This window comes from Diadema setosum, chromosome 15, assembly GCF_964275005.1.
Source record: "Diadema setosum chromosome 15, eeDiaSeto1, whole genome shotgun sequence".
NCBI lineage: Eukaryota > Metazoa > Echinodermata > Echinoidea > Diadematoida > Diadematidae > Diadema > Diadema setosum.
This window is the reverse complement of record NC_092699.1, coordinates 13,971,006-13,990,888: the sequence shown is the minus strand read 5'-3', so window position 1 is coordinate 13,990,888 and position 19,883 is coordinate 13,971,006. Positions and strand designations below refer to the sequence as shown.

Below are 19,883 nucleotides of genomic sequence, written 5' to 3'. Positions count from 1 at the left end.
CCGTGAACGGAGTTAAAACGACGGCAATAGATGGCGCTCTATATACAATACACACTGGTCCACCCGTGCCAACCAGTCTGCGAGCCCTTTCCACCCTACAGACCAGTTCGGAGTAGGCGATGGATTAAATGTAACCGAATTATCGAAACGAAACAGTTGAAGAGTGGTATCGCAAACGATCTAACTCCATTATTGTGATTAAAGCTGCTAAATAGCAAAGACAATTATTTAGAAAATAATAATTTTTAATCAATAACTTCTAGAATATTCCGTGTTTTGTATCAAGTCAGGTATTATTTTTTTTACTGGAAATGTTTATTTTGCTCTATCTAATGATGGACTTACTTTGAAATGTTTAAAACTCTTCAGTTGTAAAAAAAAAAAAAAGATATTACCCACTTACGTAGTCCATCTTGTTCTTATATCAAACTTCAATTGGAATGTTGAGAATTGTCTTTCACTGCGACGTCAAAAAAATTCATGCATGACGGGTTGTGCAGTCTGCTGTCCATGATATCGCTCATTATTACACCTTTGAATATCATTGTTTTTCTCACTGTTCTTTAATCTTCTAACTCACAGAATGCAACTCCAAAGTGGCTCACCTTTACATAAAGTAGACCAGTCCTAGCCTTATCACTTTGTCGCACCAAAGATACTTGAGATCTGGAATATAAAAACATAACAGAAGTATACAAGCCATACTAATGAGGTGTGGATGGTGAGGGTGAATCTTTATTTGTTTACTCATTTTCATTTTTTTTTTATTTATTTCCTTTTTACAAAAGACACTTTTAAAACTACGGCTTATAGGCCTATCTTCAGAAAGGCCTACACCTTTGTGTGAAACTGTAACCGGGGATTGATCTGCAATCCGCCCCCCCCCCCCCGTCCCTTTTTGATTATTCAAATTTCAGAACTAATGGAGTAAATTAGTAAATACATTGATGTAGTAAAAATGTGTGAAACACGAAAGACAGTAAATATTTCGGATATTTTTTATATTTTTTTAAAATTACTTATTTTTTTTAACAATGAAAAGAGTATTAACAGGTGTAAACGCATAATTTATCAAGTCTAATCGATAGAGCAATTTATTCTAATCTGGCGTGTTGCTTTATAAGAATTTTCAGGTTTATTTTGACATTATTCTAGCGCTAATGGCTAGTCCACTAAATTGGTGCAAGGCCATTAAAGTCAAACCATGGACCCTGCACCTGGTACAGAGACTCACACAAACACATTCTACAACAAATTTGCATCCACGCACACAAGGGCAAGACAAATGCGTCCATACACCTCACTATAGTTTTAAGCCTTGGCCTACAATACATGTTTATTTATACAACTTTCGATCGCTTTCAAGATTGTCAATTTTACTTACTTCCATTTCTTCTTTTTTTTTTTCTTTAAAACATTGGCTGCAAGTAATTTTAATGCCCTTTAATTGACAACACTCACACACCCATGCACACCCCCACGTGAAATATCATACTGCCACACGCATACAAATACATACAAACATAATCCATATGCATTTTCTCTCACGCACGCAAAAACGAAGTAATAATTTACTCCCCCCCCCCCCTCTCTCTCTTTCCCTCTCCGCCTCTGTCTTCTACGGCCTCTCCCGCCTGCATTCTTGTTCATCGATTCGTGAGGTCAATAGAAAAAGCCTCTGACCTCTGACCCCTGACGATCAACATGTCAGATACTGTCAACGAATGGGACGTTGAAGGAGAGGATAACAAGCTGTATTGGTTGTGATAGTTTGTGAAACCAGACCCAGTCTTTATCAAAATATAATAGTCTATCACAACACACACACACACATACACACACACATCAACACTTATATCACAGTTTTCGCGACATAATATACTATATTATAACATTATTACGCATGCATACGTCATACAGGCTCATACGAATTTGAGTAAAAACAATACATACGATGAAAATGCATGTTTATAGCTGTAACACATCCATACATACATCTGCACACAGACACGTACACACAAACACACACATACACACACACACACACACACACACACACACACACATGTACATTAGTTTTTGTTTCGATAAGGACTTGAAGAGATAGCTTCATACCCGTCGGTCATGACTCTCTTTATTATATATCTTTCCAAAATTAATTTGAATTATATAATCGAAAGTCCCACTTGGTAATCATCTATTATTCATTATCAATACATTGTATGCAAACCATCTGCCATATATTGTGGAATTTGAATTTGTAGGATTTTATTGCCTCTTTCGAAAAAACAACTGTGGAATATAAATACCAGTATCAAGAAAAATATTGTGAACACAATTCTTTTAGATTATGCATGACACAAGATGTAAAAGATAATGAACAAACATGAGTAACATGAAAAGAGAAACACAAAAATAAAAGAAATAAAAATGAAATAATGCATGTAATGACAAAACATGAATTTGAAAACAACTAGGACCTACAGACAATCTAAATGAAATTAAAATAGTATATTTTAGAAGAGGATCCACCCTTGGAAAGAATGTTTAGAAGTTCACCGAAAAATACAGAAGCAACTGTTACTTTTGTATCCAATCTTAAGAATGGAGCCCTATGCTGTCTACAAACTGTTCTGTTCGCCTATAGAAACGCGTTCAGGTATTCTGCAACGTGTTTTGAGGATTCAGCAATAATTACATCAAAAGACGTTTATCGCCCGTTCTGGGAACACTCCGAAGCTACATAGCTGAGACATATTCTGGAAATTCAAACCATTGTCTGCTTAATCAAAACTGGGCTTTGAGCCACTCAAGACATTAATGTATAACAAGTGCGACGGATTAAGATGCACCCGATAGATATCGTTTCCTATAATCTCATAACATGTTTGTTTGTTTTTTCGCAAAGATTTTCGGACGACTCTGTCCGCAAATGATACTGTTTGCACCATGTCCTGTTTCCTTATGTTCTAACCAGGTATAAGATGACTATCATAACAAGACTACCAAAATTCGTCTCCTGACCACGCACACTAACAATTCGGTGGGAAACCTCCGGAACTTATACTTAAAACAAAGATAGACTTGGTGATGTATTGTTTGTAGTTCTGAGGGTATCTGCCGGACGTCCTCTCGAGAAACACATACATGGCTGTGATGTTTCCAGATAGAGGGTGGAGGAAATAATTCGTCGAAAACATGCGTACAGGCTGACACAGAGGGGCAGAGACGTCAGGAATCATAGCTCCATGGTATCAAGGTAAGAATTGTTCATTTCATTTCTATTCGCGTCATGCATGTGTCGCGTGAAATGGCAATGCGATAACATGCATAAGGGCAGTCACAAGCTGGCTCGCTATCATTGTGCATCATGTACTTTTTGACTAGATCCCTTGGGTTGGCTCAGAATGCAAATAGTATGCAAGGCATTGGAAGGTATGTACATTTCACGGCACGGCTTCGTTAGCAAACGCGTCATGGCAATAATCATACGTGAAAGTGAATTAGTGAAATATCTGGGCAGCAAATGTGGGCTTATGGTTAAAGGGTTCTGTTTACCTTTGGGAGCAGTACTGGTAGGCCCTAGTGTCTGGGAATCTTGACCTACAAACTGTAACTATAATGCATGATTATTTATCCCAACTAGTAAAACGTGACAATACCTGGTATGAGTGTAAGAAGTTTTAAGAAGGCTATTGCTTTTGATATTCATTTTGTGTTATTTCACTATTTAATTTTTCTATTTCTTTTGTTTTTATTCATTTTTCAAATATACGCAAAGTCTTTTACGTTTGTTGTGAACCAAAAACACCTTACCACTACGTTGACAAAAAGAAACGCAACAACTCCGAATGACCTGCATGTGTCCTTTATTCGAAAGTGGTAAGTTGACGCTCACACTTATTGTTGTTTGTGCTAAGGTCAAAGTAAATAATGATGAAACATGCATGTCAAAATATGAGATGTTGTAGGGGCATGAGCACAAAATAATATTCGAAAATTTTAGTTAACTACGGTGAAAAAAATTAAGGGACGAGAACACAAAAACCAAAGAAACTATCTAAGTTTAAACAATTAATAAAAACAATATATTAATGAAACTGTACACGCGCGTTGTGAATCCATTTCTTCTTTTTTTAGTGGCCATTAGAAAAATTTAAAAGAACGCTGGAGGAAGAAATGCAACACTATACGCCTTGACTAGGAGGCCAGTAAAATGTCCGATGTCATATAGAGTGACGTGCTGCCAGAATTAAAATCTTCAGAACACGGTGTAAGGTACATCTCTAGCTTTGTAGCTCTCCTTCTCCAAAGAGTATAAACCGCGTTGTTCAATGCAAACCCTTATGATATTATACATTACGATATTAGGAAAATCAGAAGGATCCACACCACCATCATCACCCCCATCCCCCACACACCCTCATGGCTGAATGGCGGAAGTTGTGGAAGCAAGCTGCAGCCCATCAAGTATAGTAACAATCGAATTCGACGTGCTGCTTCTAATATTCCCACAATATTCCGTAAAGTAATCATTCCATGCCAGTTGCAATCACATCCACATGGAGTAGATGGGTCTATGAGCGTTGAATATCAAGAGTTGTTTTCGACTACTATACAGGAGTTTGCAAAATGTACCTTTTTGCTTATTTACATATGGTTATCTTTAACGCTCTCAATGACCTCTTGATTTTCGTTGATTCCTATGTTAAGGATATCATTCCTGAATGCAGTTTTTAAGCTATGATACCAAAACAGGGTAAAACACAAAGCTAAAATCGTAATTTTCCAAAATGTTTAATAAAAAGAAATGTTATTTATTATTAAGACAAAATAATTTGCTGAGTTGATGGTCACTTTGGCAGAACGTTACACCCAGTTTCCGTAAAACAAAACAAAACAAAACAAACACAAAAACCAACAATAAAAAATCTCCCGCTGCTCTGTATTATTATGATAACAATGATAATGATGATATTGAGAGATTTACTTGAAGCGTACACTAAATGCCTTGCAAGTATGTGTGAATTCAATAAATGCAGATGAATAGAAATCGGATAAGCAAAATTGGAGAATCCTTTCAACAGTCAGACATTTGTAAAAAGCTTTGATGTGTTTCATGTGCTGTCATCGCCATTGTAGTGTTAGATAAGGAGGCTAAAAAAAAAAAAACCAGTTTGTATACTTATCATTACCGCAGAGGAACGATACAAAGAATATAAAGAGAATTTTAAAATATTATGATTATTTTTACTTTTCTTGCATGAAGGAAGAGCGCCATATCCACCTATAAGACAAGGCAGGAGAGTATCAATCCTTAGTACACATTAGTTTAATCAAGCAAGTAGAGGGAAATATTTACGTTCCATGTAATAATACTAATAATACTAATAATACTAATACTACTACTACTACTACTACTAATAATAATAATAATAATAATAATAATAATAATAATGATAATGATAATAATAATAATAATAATAATAATAATAATAATAATAATAATAATTTTATGGAATTTTGTTTTTGTAGTGACACTCTGGTTGCACCAGCTATCGTTGCACCCTTCCCATCCAGCTGTGACAACACTTGGGTTTTTAGAAATAACTTTTGAGCAGAATTGTCTGATTTCTTTTTTCTCAATTTTCACTGATGTGTTCTACTATTTCTGCATGCACAGAATCTGGCATGCACGTATGCACTTCTTGTTTGAATTAACTCTCAAAAGACAGATCTGTACGTGACATATTCCGTGTGATGAATTTGGCAAAGCAGTGCCGAATTAGATAACGTTCGATTACATATTCCCCCGACAGCAACCATTTATTCATTCTCGGCTCTTGTTTATTTCCAACCTTTAATGTTAGAAAACGTGTCCTTTATCCACCGTGTGATATTGGGATCACTGAGAACGGAAACTGAAGACCTACACCTGGGGTCGTTCAACTTGGGCCCCGATGCCATGTCTGCATGTAAGCTCTATCATACGTCAGAATATTGGCCTCAAGGATGAATTCTGGTTCTGCGTTATAGACGCTTTGTTATTCATTGCCGGCTGTTGGGAATTTCCTCATATCTCCTGTTTGTGTCACTGCGATTTATGTAAATTCTATTTAAAAACAATCAGGATGGCATTAGACAATGTTAGACAAGACACATCAATTCAGATTATACAAGTTTGATGTGTAATGAAATGTCTTCCCAATCGCCTTGTATAATAAGTGTGATACAGTCATGCTTTACTGTAATTTGTATTCGTTTGCATGCTTATTTCTTTTTTTTTCTGTCCCGTCTATGTCTTGTAATGTCTGCCATGTCCAGAATGACTTTTGTATCCTCTTTTTGTAATTCTTTAATAATCATATGAGTTTTCCATAGCATACAAGCTCTGATTTTCAGTGGATTTCTCAATCTTTTTTCCTCTCAGAGCGTGGATAATGTAACTGTCACAGGGGACCCTTTTTCTACAGCTAGAAACGAAAGTTCTCCCTGCAACTGTGATTTTTCTTTCTGCAGTCAATAGCATTGTCTATCTCCAAAATGGAGCAGATTAACTATTAGGTAACAGACCATCACTCGTTAAATGTTTAACAAAAGACATTGGAATGCACCTTCCTCTCGACTCAGCATAACTTGCATGTTTCTGTCATATTTAATAAATGTGACTAACAAAAGACATGGCGAGGGAACATGCAAGTTATGCTGAGTCGAGGGGAAGGTGCATTCCAATGTCTTTTGTTAAACATTTCAGTACTTTAGCAATGATTGACAGATGAGGTCATCTCAAGAATATTAATATTGACTGGTTTGGAAGGATTTTCGTTGATGGGCGTTCCCAAGTAATCTGAAGAAAAATAGAAGAAAAAAAAACCGTTAAAAATACATGGAATGTTTCTAGATATTCGTTTCACCACAAAAGTGATGTTGAGGGTATCATAAATCAACACAAATAAACGTGCATTTGGATTTCAGGGCCCCTTTAACTTGTTCAACTTGTGCAATCAATGTTCCTCGATATGGTGGGGGGGGGGGGGGCAAAATATCATTTACCCCCCCCCCCCTCCATTATTCCCGAGATGAGAAGATTTTCTTGTTATTTTGAAAGAAAACTGTCCAATAAATATTTCACCCAAAGTGTGCACCAGATTGCTGAGTTTCATTTCTAATTAATGTAAAATCTCTCTCGCGTGGGATACCGCCTCCCACATTACCATCCCCCTTTAGGTCCCCTTCCATTATTCACTTCTTTTAGCACACTTGGGGGATTAACAAATTTCAGAATATTTCATCAAAAAGTGTCCATCATATTTGTCACTTCAATACAAATAACTTTTATGTTCAAAAGTGCCCTCGCCATCTTCTATTGAATTACCTTTTGCCCTCTCGGTTCCTATCCATCAAAGATTTAGACTCGGCACACTTTGGGAATTGACGAATTTCCGAATATTTCACACAAGTGTGCATCAGATCGTTCTATTTCAATTCTAAATATGCAAAATGTGGGAGGCCCCCCCCCCCAACTTCCATTTATCACTATAGGCCTACACATATCTCACACTCGAAACAATTAAGAGCTGAGATACCCCGATTTAGTCATTCAGTTATCTGTGAATATTTATTTTTCTTACTTTGTGATATAAAAAAAAAAACCCACAATTTCACCAAAAGCGTGCACCAGATCGCTGGATTTCAGATCTGAAAATGCGAAATCTCCTTGATAATATAAAGGAGCGGCTACTTTTATTATAAAGGGAAATTTGATTCTGATATTTCATTCCTTTGTATAAAGACAAAGAAATAGGTGAAGATTTTGGAAAATGTCAGATGAATTTTTTTTTTAAAGTGATGAACTGTAAATTTAGAGAATAAGGTAATTGGCAACTCTCTGTGATCTATAGCGTTGAGCAGCTCTCTATATCTGGTTTACACACAAAATTTAACTGGTTCTCATTACTGTTTTTTCTCAAACTTTTGGACACAGAACTTATCCGATCGAGGACACAAAAAAGCGTAGTCCTATTATCATGATACCAAGAGGATGTCGGAAGATCTTCCTTTTTTCTTTTTTCTTTTTTGATAGGAAAATTTGATATGACTGGTGAATTTTTGTGTACAAACCTTATTAAGAACTTCTTCTCACCTAGATAAATCACAATGCCAAGTATTACTCGATACTGTACATAACTTTTCTGATATGAGTTTGCTTTTCGCAATTTTTTTCACTGATCTACTTCTAGATCATTATATTTCTATTTTTCATACAAAGCATTCACTACACACTGTGCAAAAGTTAGTTCAAATGTATCTGTATGGGCAATGAAAGAGCAGAGATTAAAAAAAGAAAAAAACGTAATCTCGGCGCTTTGTACAGGCGCGTATTATGTGTGTAACGTACGCGCAGCACAGTCACCTTCTCGCTCACTGGACTGCGCGGCTAGGGATTGACCATTACGTAATAATACAAAGCTAAGACTATCGTTTGTAAACACACGTGTATACAGTGCATACTTATGTACTTGGTACGTAGGCCTACAGGTGAATACTACTACAGTACTGTGAGGAGCTTAATTTAGTTGTTTCCTTTAGTAGTTTCTGATTCTACCTGACGAAAAAAATGATCCCTCTACAGGGTCGGATCTTGTCGAGCTGCCGTTTTACTGCCGGTGAGTTGATGCCGTATCTAATACTAGTAATTATAGGACACACGATGTACGTCAATTTCTACGTGCATAGCCGTGTTGTAGGCCTATGTAGGCATCCCAATGGTACAGGTATTTTCAATGGCAATGCGTGCCAATAAAGTACGCCGAATCACGGTGCATTGAGTAAAATGAAAGAGGACGTGAAGCAGTTTACCGGGCGGGGGATAGTTGCTGCATTGTGGCAGGCTATGTAGTTATTAATTGTCAGTAATTCACGTAAGCACTGTTGGCTTCCTTTTTGCTCTGTCTTGAGTCTGTGACAGGCGTCATCCCGAATTTAGGGGTCTAACGTTACTATCCTTTGGCATTGTTATGTGTATTGTTAGCAACCATTTTTCCAATTTCTAACACTTTTTGTTTAGAGTAAGAAGATTTGGTAATGGCAGGAATACGATCTCCGCTGCTGATCGGCATCACATAGCCCGTTTTTGGCGTGGGTACGTGGGTACTCAGTATGTGGGTGGACCGCTTCACTCGTGAGCACCCTGCTCATTACGATGAATGAATGAAACACATTGGGATCTATACGTCCCTGTACGTGAGTGAGTCCCATCATTCCCCCATCCCCCCCCCCCCCCCAATCCCCGGACGACATGTCCAGTTTCTTTATCAAGAATATAGCGGAAGCATTCAATTCAAACTGCACTACGAAAGAGGCGTAATGATATTAATAATAAATCCTGACAATCATTGCCAACTTGAATTCGAATCTGGACGTCTGACGCATACCTCACGGCAACCCTTGTCAAAAATAAGGAAGGACTGTTAAAGTAAGCTATGCCTGATCTTGTCGATTTCGACCCCAGTTTGAGCCTACGGCAAGTTTTTAGCAATATAAGACCATTATTAGATTGGCGATACAGTCACCGTGCATCCTCTGTTCTCTCTCCCTCTCTCTCCCTCTCACCTATTTTCCGTTTTCATCTGATGGTTGCAGGCCTCCTCCGCAGGATCTCGGGTTGAAGTGATTTCAAGGTTCAGCACGTACGTGTCAAGCAAACATGGCGACAGGAATAGGGAAAGGACTGGTAGGTATGAGACATTTGATTTTTCCCCACCCCCCCCCCTCCCCACACACACACAAGCACACACACACACACACACGCACGCACACATCCACCATCATACGGAGACGTAATGTTCTGCTGTTATACATTCAGCGAAGTCATTTCTACCAAACGGTTGCAAGGAGAAAGAGAGAGAAAAAGTGAGCATGACTTTGTGTAGATAATCATGCACTATGGTATGTAGGCCTAATGTATTTTGCTTGACGGTGTGTGTGTGGGGGGGGGGGGGGGAGGAGTGATTTTTTTCGTGCATTAGAGCCACTATCTATCATTTGCAGATGAAAAAACAAACAAACAACAAACAAACCTAACTTTAGTGCTTCAAAATAGTTCTATAATGTGAGTTAGCCGTTAGAAAACAACCAACATAAGAATAATGTTAATCATGATAATCAATGTTGAATATATACAAAATTGGAACAATAGCTTTATCAAAATCGTTTCTAGAATAAACCGTCAATAGTTAAGTTTTATTGAGAAATTTTTTCTCAATGTTGTGATGTTTCCCCTGTATTTGCGGCTTTATTGCCAAATTTTTATGTGGTAAAATGTTTTGTGATACAACTGAACTATATACTAGATGCATTGTAAAGTTCGAATATTATTTGTAATCACTGCTCCTAATGGTACACAGTTGCTTTGTTAACCTTTTTCCTCCTAACCTGACCTGCTGCACTCCATTGCAAATGCTATTTCCCATTCACAGACAGGCCTTCATAGTTTGTCGAAAAAAATTAGATGGACATTATTCAGATTGCCCTCTTCAGTTTCTAACCAGAGATTCAGTGACGTCATCAACGCCTATTTGAAACTGAAATGATCAAGGTTGAATTGATTTTTGAAGTTTTAGGAGGTTGGAAATCGATTCCAGTTTTCCTAACCGGCGTCTGCAATCTATTCGGTGTGGAGATACAATTTTGTATCATTTTAACTGCAAAATGTACTCAGGATCAACCCCATGTGAAAGGAAAAAGAAACGAAACAGAGCAAATAATTATATAAAGGCGGTCCTTAATTCTTTTATAACAACGCAAAAAAAAAACAAAAACAAATCGTGTGAATAGACTAGTGTGGGGAACATTGGACTGGCAAAAGGGAAAAATCACAATGGTTCAAAATGTCATTATGAAAACGAATTCTTCTAACAGGTTCCGTTTAAGTCCGTTTAATGTTGTTTAGTAGCGCTCGTGGTTGGTTGGTTGAAGGTTCAATGCCACCCATCCCCACGTTTCTCGGGTCCACAAGAGAATCAAATTAGTATGATAGATTTGATGATTTTCTTCAAAAATCAGTGATAACTTTAAAGTGAAAACATAGTTCCCATGTGCCTACACACCTGTTAATTTTTTGATCAACAATGTATTACATACACATTAGAATTTATGTGTAAAATAAGGCTGTAGTAACACAATTTCAATTGGGTAACGACAGAAGTACGAAATATTATCCCCCCCCCCCAAAAAAAAAGAAGGTTTGCCGAAATCTTTTAATAGGAGCATGCCCGATCGTGGTTGCTACGTACGTATTTTTTGTTTATAATCGATTATCGATAATCGACAAATCGGGTAACAGCAGTAGAAAATACGATTGTTAGGGCACGATATCGTTACGAAATGTTCTACCTACCCACAATGTTTAACGGGAATGGCTCTTCTGGGATTTAAGTCTTGTACTACGATTGAAATTATTCTACATTTTTTTATATCAAATAGCGAATCGTCCTGGCAAATCGCGTCAGCCAGGTAAGTTTCTTGGTAGACCCTTGCGATTTCAAGGAAATTCCAAATGGTGGAAGATGAATTTTAAGCCCTTCTGAGAACTGGCTTTAAAGACACCTCAATTTTTCGTCCATTTACCTGACGCAGTACCAATGTTAATATTCATGTAGCCATTTTTCCCCCAAAGTTTGGCAGTATCCATCACTGATCCTTTTCTTCTGTACCCATAAATTAGGGCTAAAAATCCCAAATGAGGTAATCTCTCCCTATACTACTGTTTTGTTTTGTTGGGGTTTTTTTTTTGTGTGTGTTTGTTTTAAGAGATAGACTTGTGAAGAATATATAGAGAGGGAATGTTCCCATTAATCTTGAAAAGTTAATTGATCTTCCAGTAATCATATTTCTTTTCCAGCTGCAGAAGCCGAAAACTATCGGCTTCTTCTTCGCAGCTTGCAGTTTCCTGTCGTTGGCCTACTACCACCGAGCACTCCATTATGACTGGCACTCGACAGACATGACAGATCGTGAACTTTCGTCGGCTCGTCTCGGCGAGTACATAATCCCGACCGTCCATGGGGACCGGGAATCTGGGAGGAGGTCCCCGTTTACTTGGGGAAATAATCAGCAGAGACGTTACTCAGTCAGCAAGCTGCCTCGGACTGAATTCGTTATGGGCGGAAAAATAGAAAGAGACGGTCGTTCTGACGTCACAGGCGGGATTCGATCACGACTTGGCTTGAAAAACACCCCGAATCGCTCGATGCACCGATCGTTGGCTAATCGCACATCACCAATGCATAGAAAGATAAGTCACGGTAGGAACGTTATCGAGGAACTTAAATCCCTTGAGAGGACACTTGATGCGGATTTACAGCGGAGAGAGACGTTGGAGGGACTGCCGCTGAATGCATCTCTTCACGTAAACGATACCGACTTCCAAGGATTGCTGCGGAAAATCCGCGAAGAACTCGCGGATATGGCAGCTATTTCAAGCCGGAAAGCGCTGTGGACGTACAACCGTTCGGCGCTCCCAAAGAATCTGACTCGTCTTGGTCGAATGGTTTGTCATATAACACTTTCCTTATCAGTCAGCCTATGATCTGCAAATATGACGATTTTCTTAGCGTTGATACATAAGGCACCAAATTTCGGTTTGCAATGATTTTAAAACTGCTTGAAAGTAGAGCGGAGCCGCCCCTTCAACTAAAAATGGTATTCGCTGGTTTGTTTATCTCTTTGCTTGTGGAATTGGCTGTGCCACGTAAGACATGTATGTAACATTAAAATTTGTCCCAATGTATGGACACATCATCCTTTTCAAGAAAGGTGAAAGGTAAATTTTTCATCAGGTAACATGCTGGGAATATCTAATCAAATTCATTCATCTTCTTGAGGGGTGAGAATAATTCAAGGTAGACCCTTTTGATTGATGTTTAGGGAAAAAAAAAAAAAAGATTCCCCGATTTGTGGCCAGTCAAAGATGCTATCGCCAGGTATATTTCCATCCCATGCTTTACGATTGTGTGTCCTCCTTCAAACATAAGTGATTTGGGTTTCTTGTGGTTTTGAACTATTCATGATCTTAATGATATTGGTAATATTGATTTGATAGTAATATGATATGGCATGTCAGAGACGAAAATAGGACAGCGAATGAATTTGATATGTGTCTAATTAAATGCCAGTTTGAATCCAGTTGTACATTTCATACTCCCTCTCCACCCCCTCTTCCCCTTCACTCGTTGACACTCGTTGCTCTTCTATGACCCCATTCTTTCCTCCCTGGCACCTTCAGATTTTCCGAATGGTCCCGAAAAGGTTTTTACCCGACTACCGAAGTCCGTGTTTCTACTCATCCACGGATGACTTGGGACTGGTGTGTCTGCCCTACTTCTTTCTCGCCGGATTTCCGAAGTGCGCCACCACCGATCTGTACAAGAAACTCTTGAGTCACCCCGACATCGTTGAGGCGTGGAAAGAGCCACACTGGTGGACGCGTACGACATTTACGAGTACGGAAAAATTATAGGCTGTTAACACTTTTCCACTCAGAAGAAAGAAACTGTCGGAACGAGAAAATGTAATTTCTATCAGGTATTATATTATACTAGTATAGCAGTGAAGTAATAATTGCAAAAGAGTAAAAAGGGAATGAATTAGCCATGGATTATATAGATAGGGAGTAGCTGAATAGAATTTAAAGGGAATTTCCATCTTCATATTTATGTGGATTGAGTGAATGCAGCAATATCAGTAGAACACATCAGTGAAAGTTTGTCGGAAGTCAGGCAATTCATTTAAAAGTTATGAATTTTTAAAATTTCTGCGTGGTCAGTGCTTGATGAGAAGACTCCTACAGGTTAAGAAGTCGCATGCGTAGAACGATAAGGAAAATATGAAGAGAATTCCACAACTTTTTTTTTTTTGATTGTGCACATTCCCTTGACTTGTCACTGGTGTGAATTAAGGGATATATCGTTCTCCCTACATTCTGTAATAGGCAAGTAAAGTGATCTTTTATTGCGAGAGACAAACAAAATATGGTGAATTTCCTTTATTCTATGCATGTCACATCATCACAAGCTATTGTAGTCTTCTTATCCAGCGATGGCAGCGCTGATCTTCTAAAATGCATAATTAATGAATGGATTATCAGATTTTCCTCAAACGTTCACTGACGTGTTCTACTAATATTGGTGCATTCTCTCGATCATTATATTAACTACATTAAGGTGAACTTGTCTTTTAAAACTCTTGTGGAAATTGAAATATATTCAATTCGTCAATGTTCTCTCTCTCTCCCTCTCTATACCTTTGTACTTTCTCTACTCTATATTTCTTTCTTTCTATCTCTCTCTTCCTGTTTCTATCTCTTTCTATCCTTCTCAATCCAGGAGCAAGTGTTACCCACTACTTTGGCCATCAAAGAAATCTAATCAAAGAAATGAGAAAAGGTGGGAACAAGCAGCTTATCACACGTGAGTTCCTGTATATCATACCAATTCTTTGGTGTGAATTATGTAAATGCCTATTATCGAAAGACAATAGTCGCAGATATGGCAACTACTCTGTGCATATTGACAATTATTTCACTTTCGTTATCTCAGCAACTTTCTTACCGCAGCATCCATTGTAAAATGTTCAATTAGTATTTCTCTGTACAAATTTGTATGCACTATTTTGTCACTGAAGAAAGTGAGATGTCTGTTTATAGATTATTTCATTGTGGAAAGAAGAAATATATTTGAACTGAACTGTACTGAGCTGAACTGAACTGAACCACAACCTACATCTTACATTCCGTCTCTGCGCATCTTTGGAATGACGAAACTGCTCTCCTATCGGCAACAGTGAATTTTGGTTTGTCTCCACCTGTTTCGAATTCTATGTGAACATGTTAGTCAGCATCACTGTAGGGGCGATTAAAGGGATGGTACAGTATTGGTGGAGGTGCGGAATGGGCTTTTAACTTTTTGTGAGATACAACTGTACCAAGAAACCAACTATGAAATTGTATAGAGGATACCATTCTAAGAGGAATTCAAAGTTTGTTTAATGAAAAGCGTTTTTAGAATTGCTGAGACATCAAAAACAAAGTAAAGCAAAGTGATTGTAATGAAAGGTTGGTCCCACCTTTTATTAGGATCACTCTGTTTTGTATATCTCAGCCATTTCAAAACCAATTTTCAATAAATGCTGAATTCCTCTTAAAATTACATGCTCATTTATATTTCATAACATGTTTTTCATTATCTCACAAAAAAAAAAATCATTAATTCATCGCTCCAAACTTCGATTCGACAAACTTTTTAATTGGTCTAGTACATCTAAAAACACCATTCATAAACACACACACACACACACACACACACAAAATAATCGTATTTGTTATTGTAAATGTCTTTAGGTTTGCCTGCGGGCTGCCATGGTAAGTGATGAATAGATTAGATAGATAAACAGAGACGTCTTCTGATCATCTTTTGCCCATTGAAGAATGTCAGTAGAGCCAATGAGGTATGTGTGATACCTCCTTGCCATAGCAAACGGCAATTCCACCGATAGTGTAATAACATGTGAGAAAGGTCAGTAGATTGATACTCTCGTGTCTTTCGTCGTATTGCGCATCCCCATGTCGAAATTTTATTACATTATGCATATTATAGAGGAAATATTATTACGTATTTATTCTATTGTCTATAACTTATTCATTCATTCATTCTTTGATTTTTATATAATGTCTCCATCTATCTTTCTATCTATCTATCTATGTTTCTATTTATCTATTTTTCATTCATTCAATTTTGCAGTTGATGCTTCGGCGAGTACATTGTGGGATACAGCCTACTCCATAGGCAAGTTTTCCCTTCGCGCTCCTCTTCCGTTCACGCACGCGGACGTCATGCGCGCACTTCTTCCCGATACGCGTTTCGTTGTTCTGCTACGTGCACCGTCGGAGCGGCTCTACTCGGACTACATGGCATTTGACAAATTGTGGCGCCGGGAAAAATCGCCAGAGGACTTCCACCGCCGCCTTATACTGTGCCTTGAGGACTTCCGCCAGTGTATAGAGCAGTTCTCTTTCAGGACATGCACTCAAATAATCTCCCACTTGGTAAGTTATCATAGACCTACTGTCGACAAACTTCAGAGCTGGGCCCTGTTTCATAAAGCTGTTCGTAAAGGTACGAACAACTTACGACCGACTGGTGATCAGTTCTAATGTGCTATACTTATCAGAATTTCCATAATTCAGCACAAGAACTGATCACCAGTCGCTCGTAAGTCGTTCGTAACTTCACGAACAGCTTTATGAAACACCCCCATGGACTTGCATTCAACATGGGTCAGTTTCATGAAAGTCTTATGAGAGACTTTTTGCTCATTACATAAGACACACTCATTAGAGACTTCATGAAGTGGATTTAACTTCTCTTCGAAAGTCTCTCATAGCTACATATTGACTGATGGCTTGATTGATTTGATTTGATTTGATTTGTGAACATCCAAGAAGAGTATCTTCACATCCCAGGTGATATATGAGCAACTTGGCCATTGTGAGATTTATGTTACGACTTTTATGTGATGACGTCATGGAACACGGAACCCATCGCAGGCTATTTATTGGAGTTCAGACTACTTCAGTGTGAACATCCAGGAAGAGTATCTGCACATCCCAGGTGATATTGATCATAATGCACATGAAGATGCATGTAAATGGTCATATTGCAAAAATACAGACACGCAAAATAGATGCAGGGGAAAGTGGAGTCCCGCTAAACATGAACGACTTTCATAGGTACGTGATGACACATGCATAGAGAAATGTTCCATACCACACACCAACACCACTGAAAAATCATTTGATGTGTATAATACGTTTTTCCTTGTCCCAGGGGTGGATCTAGAGGGGGGCGCACCGGGCGCGCTCCCCTCTTTATTTTTTGTTAAAACAAAAGAAATAAAAAGAAAAAAAATGGGGGGGGGGGGGTGCTTGCGCCCCTCCCCCTTTAATTTTGTAACAAATTTTTATAAAGGTGCCTTCCCTTTACGGAATTCCTGGATCCGCCCCTGTTGTCCTGCCACCCACCTACCCCAATCGTGACATACAATGTAAGATGTGTCATGATACAGGTTATGTCACATTCTCCATTGCATACCAGAGGCTGAATGTGGGCCTTTATTCCGTTTTCATCCGGCAATGGCTGGAGCGATTTCCACGTGAACAGTTCTACATTCTGCGAACGGAGGACTGGGCCAAAGACCCCGCGAAAGAACTGGCTCAAATCTTCGCATTTCTCGGTCTATGTACGTGCAAGTTATGCCTTCTTATGGTATGGTATGGTATGGTATGGTATGGTATGGTATGGTATGGTATGGTATGGTGTGATATGGCATGGTTTGTTATGGCACCTTTTTTATATGATATTATGATACCTTGATAGTTGCGTAAAACAGGTCCCTACAAATGGATGGCCCTACTCAGCGATGACCACATAGCAAAGATCTAATTCACATGAACATGTGACTTGGTACGTCTCGAAAAATACAATAAAAATCTGAGACATTCTGAAATGGTCAGAACATACACAAACGGGCAAAATACAATAAACATTTACCGTGGTAAACATCTTGCTCAAAGTAAAAAGGGTGTGATTGCAATCGTATGAAATAGGTGGATATAATTGCAGTTAGAAAAAAAAATCAAACAAATTTTATATCAGATTCCTCTGGAGAGTAAAAAACAAACAAACTTGTAACAATAATGTGAATAAAGAGGAGAAGTATGATCTTAATATCTTATCAATATTTTATCAATTGCTGTTTCTCATTCGTATGGCAAGTTGGCCTGAGACTTTGCCAAACATGGCTGCAAGTAGGCACCAAATGCAAAATACAAACGAGCAAGCAAGCAAGGAAGCGCGCAAACATAAACTCAAACGCACACACACACGCACACACTTTCCCTCCTTACGCGATACGCTCCTCGAAAAAAAAAGCACAAACAGATTACACATAACTGACAATGACCGCACATTAAGATCATTTGGGTTTTTTTTTTTTTATTCGTGTATTCATTATATCACAATTCTATGCTTAAATCCACTTCTTCTTTGTTTGTGTAAACATTTTTTATGTAATAAAGTGCTGACAGACAGAAAATGCACCGTGTTTATAAAATGCTGCTGAGAATACTTTGCTGTTTACTTTCATCATTATTTGACGGTTGGATACGTCACTTTATTTTCAGACCCACTCCCGTCATCCGTCCTGAAAAATGTTACAACGCAGGGAAGAGAGAACAAGAGGAGGGACCCGGATGTCTTGCTCGGACAAATGTTGCCGGAATCGAAGCGGCTATTAGACGCGTTTTACCAGCCGTTCAATGAGGATCTCTCCAGACTGCTGGGAAACGACGACTATTTGTGGCGAACCGCATGACGTTTGCAAGGCTCATCCTAGATTTGCGCCCCATTTGGCACATAACCGTGCTCACAATGTATTTAGTAACGTTCAATGTCCGAACTTAAGATCTGAAACTGTAAAGCAAGACTTCCTGCTTCAAGAAAATGTTGTGAAATCATGGCGGCTATTGGGCAAACAAAAAACAGACAGTCGATAAATCGATTTTTAATAATGATTATTTGTGTTGAACCCGTAGAAGTATGTACACGGTGTTCTTGGAGGGGTGTGCAAAACCAGTAATGAACAAATGCTCCGAGCTTAATAGTGGTTGTTGCTGTTGTATGACACGTCTTACACGTCATTTACAGAAGGAATTGCAATAGTATTTAAATACGGTCACTCTTCAGTAGATTATAGTAAGCTTTAGATCTGCGACTCTAATCCTACGACGCGGTTATAAGGAGAAAGTTTTTGTTCAGCACACATGCGACAAACAGCTTTCCCCATTTTCTAAATGTTTATAGTCGATAAGATAAGTTAAGATAGTTTCACATCCCCAAAAATCAACCTGTTTTACCCCAGTCCTTAGGTTTGCGAAGAGTTCTCATCTAGTAAAGACGTTCCTAATGAGATAAATAGGTTTCTTTACTCAAATTTTTCGAGCGTTATGTTAATCCACGCTGAAACAAATTAGTCCCTCTTTATTGAAACGAAAGCGTGTGTACCCAGTAGCTGAGGTGCATTCTGCAGAGAAATTCATCGCATCAACTGTACATTGTTAATAAGTATTAATCGAACTGGTCTTGCTGATTTGTTTATGAAACTTTCCCCGCTTTATTTTGGTATCTTTGATAAGGCAGATAATGAGGCCGGGGATAGCTCACTTTAAAGTGTGAGACCTTAACAGCGGTCCTACGATTTCACTGTCGCTGTGGTGATATCCATGTCCATAATGTATCCTGCAAGGTTTTGTATGATTGAATGTACATTCATTCAGACACTTTGACTCATTACATCAATTGCTTTCATGGCCTAGAGGGAGACACGCCCACCCCCTCTTCCGTATTCTGCTACAAGTGTCAAATTACGATGTGACGTTTCTCGTATTATTACGTAAATCCACGCCGTCTGGTAGGAAAAAAAAAAGAAAGAAAGAAAGAAAAAGCATTAAGCAATAACTATTTGATTATTATCATGATTTGTAGTGAGCTTTGAGAAAAGCAAAGTCTTTGGACGTTTAACCAATCAGCTCGTCTCAATGCAGAATTCTTCTTCCAGCGTTCTCATTATCCTTTAAGCATATTAAGGACAATTCCTAATTTACATTTGGAAGCGTGGTATGCTCGTAAAGTGATGTTGTTTTGTTGATAGGGATTCATATAGTTAAGCGGTTTTCATCAGTGATTTGTTTTATTCTTTCTCTCTGACTATATCACAATGATGTTCGTTTTCTGCTACTTACGTTTGCATTGTACGTTCGATAAAAGATA

General features: G+C 38.4%; 1 protein-coding gene across 4 annotated transcripts; it reads left to right on the top strand.

Moving 5' to 3' along the window:
• The first annotated feature begins 3,191 nt into the window (after positions 1 to 3,191).
• Positions 3,192 to 19,666, top strand: LOC140238944 (carbohydrate sulfotransferase 15-like). 4 transcript variants are annotated; one of them, XM_072318839.1, is made up of 8 exons: positions 3,192 to 3,259; positions 9,643 to 9,733; positions 11,903 to 12,550; positions 13,286 to 13,502; positions 14,385 to 14,468; positions 15,798 to 16,102; positions 17,151 to 17,295; positions 18,239 to 19,666. In XM_072318839.1, the coding sequence occupies exons 2-8, from the start codon at positions 9,707 to 9,709 to the stop codon at positions 18,427 to 18,429; spliced, it is 1,617 nt and encodes a 538-aa protein (XP_072174940.1). In that variant the 5' UTR covers positions 3,192 to 3,259; positions 9,643 to 9,706; the 3' UTR covers positions 18,430 to 19,666. The 4 variants fall into 4 exon arrangements, with proteins under 4 accessions (XP_072174940.1, XP_072174939.1, XP_072174943.1 ...); XM_072318838.1 differs by lacking the exon at positions 3,192 to 3,259 and adding an exon at positions 8,531 to 8,666; XM_072318842.1 differs by lacking the exons at positions 3,192 to 3,259; positions 17,151 to 17,295 and adding an exon at positions 8,531 to 8,666 and having other exon boundaries at positions 18,239 to 18,381.
• The last annotated feature ends 217 nt before the right edge of the window (positions 19,667 to 19,883 follow it).